This window comes from Etheostoma spectabile, chromosome 18 (genome assembly GCF_008692095.1).
Source record: "Etheostoma spectabile isolate EspeVRDwgs_2016 chromosome 18, UIUC_Espe_1.0, whole genome shotgun sequence".
In the NCBI taxonomy this organism is placed as follows: domain Eukaryota; kingdom Metazoa; phylum Chordata; class Actinopteri; order Perciformes; family Percidae; genus Etheostoma; species Etheostoma spectabile.
The window spans coordinates 23,523,448-23,535,081 of NC_045750.1; the positions used below are offsets into that span (position 1 = coordinate 23,523,448).

Here is an 11,634-nt window from a genome sequence, read left to right on the forward strand (position 1 = left end):
AGGACCCCGGGTTTGGCTTTATAGATTTTCTGTCTGTGGAGAATGCCGTGTTCCAACTCACCTATGTGCTGCTCCATTCATGCACACACACAAACACTCACACACACACACACACACACACACACACACACACACACACACACACACACACACACACACACACACACACACACACACACACACACACTCATCTTAATGTTTTTTTTCTTCTTGTTTTTTGTTTCTCTGTCTTATTCTGTGATAGCATGAACACACACACACACACACGCGCGCGCGTACACACACGCTGGTGGATGTGGCCTCCGATATGCTACACTTTGTTCTGCACAAGCTGGGGCTCCCACGTGGTGAAGGCAGCCGTCTAGCTATGACAGCTTGGTGTAGTGTAGCGAAAGGCCCTCACCGGAAACCCAGCCTGCACTGTGAGATGAATAGCTTCCTGGCCCCACACACACACACACACACACACACACACACACACACAAACAACCACAATCACACACACACCCATAGACACAGAAGCACAGACAAACATATACATACAGTGTATGTGCTGGGTCCCACCCACGCAGATCTCTTCTGGATAAGCTGAGCAGGTGTTTGTTTAGGCAAAGTAGCTTTACGGCGGCGTTGTTTTATGCTAGTAAAGTGACACAATTGTGAATGTAATGCTCATCCTGTGTGGTGCAGAGGGATGGCTTTTATCAGGTAATGTTATCAGGAATAACTAAACCACGCTGTGTATTTCTATTTTTTTTTTTATCTCTGCCTGTGTCTCTCACTCTCACTTTAACTTTAAAAAAAAGAGAACAACATCTGATTTACATTTTTCCCTTACCTTTTCTCTTTTCTGCAGCAGAAGCCAATCATGATTCAGGGGCGGGATCTCCATCTCCGGAGCCTTCCACTCCCAGCCCTCGGAGAGTGGGCCCTGGGGAGCATGACATGCTGACCTGCGGCCAGTGCCAAACCAACTTCCCTCTGGGCGATATCCTGGTTTTCATAGAGCACAAGCGCCGTATGTGCCGGGGCCCCCGAAGCGGACCGGTGTCCTTCTCCAAACCTGGGGAGAATGGCGGACTCACGGGCATTCCCATCTCACCCAGGGCCAGGTCACTGGAGCTGGGCAGAGGGTCCATTCCCGTGGAGGTGGGCGTCCAGGTGACCCCCGGCAGAGAGGAGGATCTGGAGAGGAGCATGACGCCGGCCAAGGGGATCTGCCCCAAACGGGAGAGAGGAGGTACGGAGACCGGAACACACTGTACATTTCAACCAGGAGGCAGTTAGAAGAACCACTAAGCACCTCAACTCTAAGTTTTCAATGGAGCTCTCTTGTCAGAATAGAAGCACATGTCTAAAACACACACACACACACACACGCACACACACACACACACATCTCTCACCTGTCCAAGACAGATAGCTCTCTTTAAAGAATTCCAGCTGCTTGTTATTTTGACAGTGGCCTTCAGGAGGGATTAATGTAGCCTGGGATGATTTCATTAGAGTGAGTGAGAGCCGCACTGTATGTCTATTCTGCTCCATTCTAAGTAAAACATCACACACACACACACACACACACACACGCACACACACACGCACATGCACTCAAAATAACACCACCAAACAAACACACACTGGCAGGCCTGAAGGACTTCTTCAGCTGAAACCAATCGTGAAAGGCGAGGAAAAAGGTGATAGAGGAGCCGCCCCCAGTGTGTGTGTGTGTGTGTGTGTGTGTGTGTTGTGTGGTGTGTTGTGTTTGTTTGGTGTTTATGCTGTTGTGATTGCAATGTTGTCTAACGTTTGTTAAAAAAAAAAAAAAAAAATCCTGCAGCATATGAAAAAAAAAAGAGGTTTAAAAAGCTGATTAAAAATCATCTGTGTGCGTGGTGAGGAGAAAGGGGATATAAATAATAGCCGACAAGGCCGTTCATCTGGCTGTGAGGGGGTGGGTGGGGTGGGGGGGTGGGTTGAGGCCTGTAGACTGCCAGCGCTGCAGGGAAACCAGTTCAAAGTTATCAGAGGAGACAGTCACCATCACACCCGAGAGCTGGGAAGACTATCCAGGATTACACAGACTCCAATAGACTAAGAGGGACTTGGTTAGAGGAGGGAGAAGTTACCAGCCAGAATCACATGTAAAAGATTATGCAGTTAGCACAAAAACTGGGCACCACAGACTTAAAGAGTAAAGGGTGGACTTTTAAATGCATCATAATATATTATGTGAATGCACATTTAAGACGGTAAACATTGTTATGCTGTAAAATTCACACATTAGAGAGTTGTAATACTAGAGAGAAGTTACACTTGTGTGAAAGGAGAGACTTTTCCTTTTGTTGACTTTAGTTCAAATATAGTTTTGTACTGTATGTCACACATACATTCAGTTTTGACTGCGTTAATTTAAAAAAATTTAAAAATTTAAGCTTTCATATTTTGAAAAGTCCCTTAAATGGACACAGTTTGTGGAACACAGATCCTTGTAGACTATAACCACATTTAGTTGATTTTCAAAATTAAAGCTTTTGTCAACAGAAATCAGCACATATGCACAGCAGCTGTGTGTGTGTGTGTGTGTGTGTGTGTGTGTGTGTGTGTGTGTGTCTGTCTGTGTGATCACCATCTTTTGCAGTGGGGACAAACATATTGAAGGAGATCACAAACAACATGTGACAGCGCAATTTTGGATGTCACAGCTAATATTTAAAAAAATAAAAACCATGAGAATTTTTGAAGCAAGTCTTTAAATCCAAAATAGAAAGTAGAACGAAGAAACTGTTAAGAGTGCAAATGTGAGTTTTACGTCTTGTCTCATTTCTTTAGTAATACTTTGAAAGTAAATGAGTTTTAAATGGCCTTTTGCAGCAACCCGAGTAAAAGAAGAAGAAAAAAAAAACCATGGCAGGTTACGTAATGAAAAACGACAATGGGTTTTCTATGGGAGTTTGTCTGTTAGCTGGTCAGAGGAAAACCAGTTAGTGAGTGAGTGAGTGTGTGTGTGTGTGTGTGAGTCAGCCTGTTGGAGTGGCAGCCAGTTAGTCACTCAGACGGTCTTATCACTAAGAGCACAGGACATGAAAGCACTCCAAGCCCCAAATGAAAGAGAGGAGGAGAGCTTTGTTCGACACATTAGATTGCCACTCAAGGCAGTTCTCAAGTTCCAACCGAATTAGATTACATTATTAGGTCTAATTAAGTCCAATGTGTTAGGAACACACACCCACAAACGGAAATTATTATTTGCAACACGTGTTGAATGAAATATGTACCATACATAACACAAACCTGCACACCTTTACACACATGTACTCAGAATGTAGTCTTGCATGCATGACATGTTTGTGCTATATGCATAACAGTTAACCCTCTCCTCTCCTGGATAGTTTTTTTTTTTTTTTTTTTTTTTTTTCATCCTAATGTTTTTTTCTTCTTGTTTTTTGTTTCTCTGTCTATTCTGTGATAGCATGACACCCCACACAACACCCACGCGCGCGCGGTACACACAGCCTGTGGATTGGCCTCCGATATGCTACACTTTGTTCTGCACAGCTGGGGCTCCCACGTGGTGAAGGCAGCCGTCTACTATGACAGTTGGTGTAGTTGTAGCAAAGCCCTCACCGGAAACCCAGCCTGCACTGTGAGATGAATACTTCCTGCCCCACACACACACACACACACACACACCCACACACACACACACAACAACCACAATCACACACCACCCATAGACCCGAAGCACAGCAACATATACATCAGTGTATGCTGGGTCCCACCACGCAGATCCTCTGGAAGCTGAGCAGGTGTTTGTTTAGGCAAAGTACTTAACGGCGGCGTTGTTTTATGCTAGTAAATGTGACACAATTGTGATGTAATGCTCCCTGTGTGGTGCAGAGGGATGGCTTTTATCAGGTAATGTTATCAGGTAATAACTAACCACGCTGTGTATTTCTATTTTTTTTTTTATCTCTGCCTGTGTCTCTCACTCTCACTTTAACTTTAAAAAAAAGAGAACACTCTGATTTACATTTTTCCCTTACCTTTCTCTTTTCTGCAGCAGAAGCACACACACACACACACACACACACACACACACACACACACACACACGCATACACGCGCGCTCTCGTACACTCTGTGTAGATGAAAAATGGCCCTTCTGTGCCCTATTTTCTTTCTCACTCGCGTTTCTCTTGCTGATGCATGCACTCCGTGTGTGTATATGTGTTGGCTTTGTCACAGTATGTTAATATGCGCGTGTGCCGCGTATGAATTTTGTGCACGTGAGTGTGTGTGGAACGTCTGTGAGGAATGATGCGTGTCAACGGGCAAGCGAGAGGTTGTCGCTGGGGGAGCGTTACCATGCCAAGACGACCCTGGCCCTGCTTTGAACCCATCCCAGGACGGCTGCCGGGCCGCCCCCCTCGGAGCACTTTAAGACATCCAGCACATATGGGCAAAGTCACATCATGACAACCTCTCTCTCTCTCTCTCTCTCTCTCTCTCTCTCTGTCTCTCTTTCTCTCTGTATCTTTCATTCCTACTCACAAACACACACGGTAAATATTTCATGAGACGACAGCGACATCCTCCAACATCTCTCTCTCTCTCTTTTTATCTCTCCGGCCACCTCCCTGCTGTCACTTTTAGGGGTGTACCACTGTATTAGGCTGAGAATTCTGCTTTGGTTTGGTGGGAAGCTACTTACAATCTCAATTTGATACCGATACTGAACCGAATTTATGACCAAAGAATCATAATCACTTTAAAACTGTCACACCTACATGTGCTATTTTTTTTTTTTTTTCTTCTTGCAGGTGTGAACGTGGTTTTGAATGCACGGAAGCATTTTAACGTGATAAGATCCGGGTGTTTTTTTTTTTCTTGAGCCAATGGGCAACGAGAGATTTCGTTTTTTTTTTTACACCTGAAAAATGACTCATGGTGGTTTCTGGTTGAAAACCTGTGGCGTGAGTTACAAAACTTTTTCGTCATGTTTGTGCCCAAAGAGGTCAAAATCTGCAAAGTTCGACACTTGTTTCACCGCTGAATAACTGTTAAATTCCAGTTTACGCACCTCGCCACCGGTGTGGATTTGAAGGTGTCTCTCTCTCCTCTCCTCTCGTCTCTTCTTCCTCCCCACCCCAACATTATTTTTTCCTTTTTGCCCCACCACCCAATGCTCCTTTAATCACCTGGCTTGCTCTCATTTCCATATTAAATAGGCTTTAATCATGAAAAGCAATCAGGCTTTTGCATATTCATACCTTCCCCTGTACGCCGGCTTCCCTGTCTCGCTCCAGTGCCAAGCAGCCAGTAATCAGTAGGCAGGCGGCGTAATGCCATAGCCCCGGCCCATCGCATGAAAACACACACACTGTGTGAGTTAGAAATAACTTCACATGCTACTTACACATTATCTCTCCTCCAAGAGAGAGAGAGAGAGAGAGAGAGAGAGAGATAGAGGGAGAGGCAGAGAGGGGTAAGAGATAAAAAAAGAAAGATGGCGAGACTGATCCCTGATTTGAGCTGCGAATATTTGTACAGAGGCTCAAGGAAAAGTCGATTTGCATAATGACTTTGTAGTTTTGCATTAATCACATTTGCATATGAAAATGCATTAATTACTCCTGATGATTTAAAAAAAAAAAAAAAACTTGCTTCATTTGATGTCCAAGCTCTGGGGTTGTGATTAGGGGTTACATGGTGGCAGTTGTGTAAATGGTGTGTGTGAGTGTGTGTGTGTGTGTGTGTTTGTGGTGTGGGGTGTGTGTTGTGTTGGTGTGTGTTGCATGTTCATGCTTTTGCATTTCTGGTGCAGTCTGTGTGTGTTTATGTGTTTCTTACATGATTGTTTTGAATGCTTGCCAGGGAATTTATCTTGTGTCTGCTGTTAGGCATGTGTGTCTATTTTCATTTTCTTTATTTGTGTGTGTGTGTGTGTGTGTGTGTGTGTGTGTGTGCATGTGTGTGTATGGCAAATATTTTCCAATTCCTCTATGGGAAAAAGGAGAAAATGATTTCAAATAACACACACTCACTGATACAGTAGCTCCTTCTCATGTGTTCTTTTTTGCACTTTTGAACTGAATTAGTGGAAAAGAAAAAAAGAAAGTTGAGAAAGATATTCTAAAAGATGACAATATTTCATAATTTAACATATTACAGATTACTGGACTTTATAGACAATACTGTTGCTCAGAAATAGAATAGAGGATGCTCCTTTTAGAGGGTTGTATTTGAATGTTTTCCTACTGCAAAAAAAAAATGAAATAAATAAAAATTCCCATATTCATGCGAGATCAATCAATCATTTTATGCAGTTTGGTTTTGCATGCCCATAATTGCACGTGCATTGCAGGATGCTGCCTATGAATCACCCTGAATAAACATGTGCAGCCAGCCCTGCACAGCCACTTGTAGGCACTGGTTTAATCTAAAAAGCAAACAATTCACTGCATGCAAACAGCGGTATTTACCATTGCAATTGCTAAACATAAACACATACAAATTAATGAAAGACTTCCTATGATTAGCACACGACAACAGCGATGGGGATCCTGAGGAAGACACTGCAAAAGAAAGTGTATGCCTTCAAAAACAAGGACAAATTACAAATACATTTCCCTTATGCGGTCATTAATTTACCACTTGTATGTCTCTAAGCATCTACGTGTAATCTGTGTGTGTGTGTGTGTGTGTGTGTGTGTGTGTGTGTGTGTGTACAGTATACATGTTCCTGCCTGTGTATGGGCCCCTAGAGTTGTTGGCCCATAACAGTGTGCCTCAGACAGGACCACCCCAGGGGCCGTCTGACTCTGCTTGTGTCTGTCTGTCTGCAAAATCCAGAAGGGTCAACTAGGTCTATAAGAGCTGCTAAAATGGCACAGCTGCACATGCACACCGCCACCTGACACACACACACACACACACACACTTTTTAACGTTAATGCCGGAAAATGTAAACTCAACATGTATGCAGGAATACACACACAGATAAGAGCCACGCACACAAAATGTGTGCATGCTGGAATGCATACAATGACTCCAATCTCACATTAAGGCCTGCATCTTCCACAAAACGCGCTTGTGCACACACAGACACATGCACGCACACACACAGCTTAAGGGCTCCCACATAAAGGCATCAAACGCTCCACAGCCAGCTTTATGGCACTCATATGGCAGCAGATTTGATATTTTCCTACCACAGCGGGGGAATAAAACTCGCCACTAATTTGGACTGCGAGCGCCACCGCTAACTTTCAGCATGTGCCGACTGACTGTGTCTTCCAGATGTGTGGACTCTTTGCTCCTTAACAGCCTTACTTAAGAGGCATTAGAAACCTCACACCCCGTCCCCGCTACGCATGGAGAGTGATGATGGCGCTTTGGTATTCAACACAAACACGCTGCTTTGTGTTGATGTTTGAGTGAAGTGCTGATGCGAACTTCATGGTTCCTCTGCTGTGGACCATAAGATGTCTTGTGTCAGAGGGAATCTGTGAATGTGTTTATGTTCTTTTGCAAAAAAATAGCTATAATCAAGGTAATTTGACTGCTGCACTGTAGTTACTCCAGTTTCCCCTCGCTTCTCCTCTCTGGCTGCTACGTTTTTTAATAGCAGGTGTGCTATCATCTGTGCTGAGTAATGTAGTTTTTTTTTTTTTTTTTACTGTAATTACAGTATTAGCATACATGCATGTGTATGTACACTTTCAAGACCCACGTATATACACTTTCAGGTGCACCTTTTTGCCACTTGTACAGGGACTTTTAAGTCTTCATGATGGACGTGCAGATACAATCCTCATGTGTCTGTGTGTGTTCAGCTATTGTGCAGTCTGCCAGACATTAATGCATAACATGTAATACGCCTTTTTTCAGGAGGAAATGGGTGTTCAATCATGTTATTCTATAGAAATATAGTGTGTGTTTGCCTTTGGGAGGAGGAAAAAGGGGGCTACCATTAGTATTTGTGAAAAGGAAAAGAGATGGCGCTTGTTAGCAAATCAGACACGGGTAATCCTACTTGCTACACTGCTGTTGTTCCTTTCCTCTTATCTTATTAGCGTCCTGCTCAGATTGGGTGGGATTGTGGGAGAAGAAAATGAGGACACAGCGTTTATGGCCGTATTTTCCTTTTACAGGCTGCTTCGCCGCAAGAGATATTGAAAGCCTTTCATGGTAGTCTTACGATTGCCCTTATTTCATCCACTTATTTGTCTCCAGCAATTACTCCGAGAGGGAACACTAGACACAAACACATGATGAATGTAGGCTGCCTTTATGTCGGTTTGTCACTTAGATGTGGGGGGGGGGGGGGGGGTCTAGGGTGTGCAAGGAGCAGTACAAACAACATGATATATATTAATACAACATTGATACACAATTTAGTAATCTGGCGTGCACAGTGGCTTTTTCCTGTAAGCAGTTGAAGTTGAAAGAGGTGGAAAGAAAACTCAAAAATGCAAAAGCGTAGAACTGATTTCTAATGTCATTTTAAAGGGCCAGTTCAACAAAAACAGAATTGAGAAGTCCACCTCCGCAACAATGCAAGGCATTTAAAAATGCACTTTAAAATCATAAAAAAAAAATTGAATGATAGCATCTTCTTTCAGAAACAGCGTCACAGGGAGACATTGTCAAAGGGACTATTTTTTTGGTAGAAAGTAGTTCCATTTCAGAGAAGTCCGTCTGTACATTATCCAGAGCACCAGGGACATTTGATTTGGAAAGACACATTGATGTTGAATATTTCAAACATATTTGTAAATGCTGTGAGCACCACAGACATATATGGATGGGTGGAGGCAGAAATATCACAGGAATATCTCAAAACCTGGGTAAAAAAACCAAACACATTTTGGGTTTACCAACACTTCTTGCATTTATTCTCTAGAAATGTGAACGTGTTATGTGTTAAATCTTTTTTACTCATACTTACACTCATAAAACTTGCCGTCAATGAGAAAAAGGGAAGAAACATCTGCTCTGGACTGGCTTTTGGATGAAAGAGGGCTTGCACTGTCATGTCCATAGATGGCATTGCAGACAGGGGAGTTATCTGCTAAAGGAAAAGAGGCTGCACTCTGCCTGTATTCTGCCGTAATTCATATTTTCCAGAAAGCCCTCTTCTCTGAGTCTGTCTTTTCCAGAGCAGAACAGAGCAAGCCAAAATGAAATAAAGCCTAAGATGTTATCAGGGTGATTGGTGCCAGCGGAGCTTGTCTGGGCCTGTGGTCTGGCGGGGCAGCGCTGGCCCGTACCACCGCTTGTATGTGTGTGTGTGTGTGAGAGTGGGTGTGAGTGTGTTTGTGCGTGTGTCCTGAAGGCACTGGATAGATGAAAGCTTTTCTTTAACCATAAGCTATGCAGGAGCCGTGCCAGAAGCAGGAAATGTATCAGCGTGATAACAGCCAGAAGGACAGAGAGAAAAACGGGAAAGAAAGAAAAGGACAGAGGGATAGAGAGTGGGAGAAGCCACACGGAACCCACAGGGGGAGGCCTGAGGCTGAAGTCAGTACCATCTCACACACACACACACACACACACACACACACACACACACACACACACACAAATGTCACTACATAAATATGTGTTGGGTGTGTATGTTGAGAGATTAATCTATCTTCATGTCTGTCTGTGTGTGTGTGTGTGTGTGTGTGTGTGTGTGTGTGCGTGTGTGCGTGTGTGTGTGTGGAGCACATTCGATGTCAGAGACAAGCCAAGAGACGGTTTGACACACCTGAGTATGTATCAGGACACATGAGAGAGAACAGAATTCACCCGGAGACATGACCGTTGCAATGCTAATAATCTGGTGCCGCCGGCCTTCACTCGACCACATCAGGAGAGAGAAAGAGAGAGAGAGAGAGAGAGAGAGAGAGAGAGGGGGAAATAGGTAGATTGTGGGGAACTCAAAGAGAGTCTCACGTTGTCCAATGGCACATCAAATCTTAAATTTTTCAAATGAAAACTACTTGTCAGAAGAGCCTGTAAAATACCTATTATCTGCATCTTTCTTTTTAAGGTGGTCTCACATGTTGCTACCTATTAAATTAAGGTGGAACAGATGAAGTGATTGGTTTGACATGTTTGGGAAATACACTTTTTTTACTTTATTTCCTTGATGCAAATTGATACCACTCTCTAATGTCTGTACAGCAAATATGAAGCTAGGGTCAGTAGTTGAGTTTCTTAGCTTAGCACAAAGACTGCCATGTTGTTTTCACTACAAAAAACTGAGCTGAAAACTGTAAAAACAACGGAAAAACGGCTCCAGGAAGTCACCGCTCCGATGCGAGAAACCGTCCGGTGCTGTAAAAACCACAACGTTTCGGCTTCATACTTCGGCTAACCTAACCATCCCGGATGTTGTCTTATATTTAACGGACACATATGAGAGGGAAAGAGGCAAGAAAGCAAAATAGCGGCCAAACTATCAACACGCCCACATCCTGCTTTTCAAAATGGGCTCTGCAAACTCCTTTCTAAGATCGAGCAGCGGATTTGAATAAAGAGAGCTAAATATCTGCGATCTATTTTTATTTTTTACACACTCTCCCCTTTTGTTACTTTGGTTTAGTATGCTAACACTAATTAGAAAGCTTGCAAATTGGTGTCAAATGATGCAACGCTCCTGTGCCCTCTCGCAGCGTTGAGTGTCACTGCAGAAGGCTTTGGAGGTATTTGCAAAATGACAAATCACATGTTGAGGGGTGCTTTCATACTTTTGTTTCACTTAATTTTGTTTGGTTTAGTTAGTAAAGCACTGCATCCTCTTACGGACTTAAAACCAGAACTACGTGTTAAACTGGAGAAATGGTGTAGTGCTAATACTGGAGTAGTAGTGAATAAGATCATGAATGTTCAGGCTCTCTTTCCCAATGACTGGAACGCACTTTACGCCATGTCTAAAGCATGTGAGGGGGACGTTTTATAGCGGGCTGATTGGCTTGGAAGGGTCTGTGTGCTTCATTGAGGGCCACGCTGGTATTTTCCTGTGGGCTGCTAGTTAAGTGGGACTGGCTGCTTGGCTCCAGTGGGCAAAAGCCAGCTGGGGACGATTACTACTGCTGAAAGAATATACCACCCTGTCACAGAATGGTAGCCCCAGATACACACAATGAGCATGGGCATATACATGCAAACGCATGCATACTGTATGCACACACACAAATACTCATACGGTATGCAATGCACATATACACATACATCCCAAATCACAGAGGCACACGATAACTGTTTTTCTTTTGCTTCCTTTTTCATGTTCATGTTCTTTTTTTTTTCCGACACACTCACACACTCTCGCAAGGCAAGCACACACACACACACACACACACACACACACACACATATGTACTAACACATACACACAAGGCACGCACACACACACATACAGACACGCACACACACATACAGACACACACACACGCGCCAAGGCATTCTCGTATGACATTTTACAAAAACACACGCACACACACACAAACACGCACATACACACACACTCTCACACACGCACATGACACGCACACACACACACGTGCACACACACACATACACCAATGCACACACGCATGCACACACGCACACACACACACACACACACACACACACACACACACA

General features: G+C 43.7%; 1 protein-coding gene across 6 annotated transcripts in view; it reads left to right on the forward strand.

Annotated features, from left to right (window-relative positions):
- The window catches only part of bcl11bb (BCL11 transcription factor B b), a 45,232-nt gene that overhangs the window by 7,838 nt on the left and 25,760 nt on the right, over positions 1-11,634 (forward strand). For 3 of the 6 annotated variants that reach the window (XR_004336253.1, XM_032543387.1, XM_032543388.1), the window contains one exon: positions 857-1,240. Coding sequence is in view for 5 of the 6 variants with exons in the window: in XM_032543387.1 (XP_032399278.1) it covers positions 857-1,240 (384 nt within the window). In the remaining variant the exon portion in view is untranslated. Of the gene's footprint in view, positions 1-547; positions 709-856; positions 1,241-11,634 lie in introns of those variants that run through there. The other 3 variants (XM_032543391.1, XM_032543390.1, XM_032543389.1) reach the window with 3 other exon arrangements.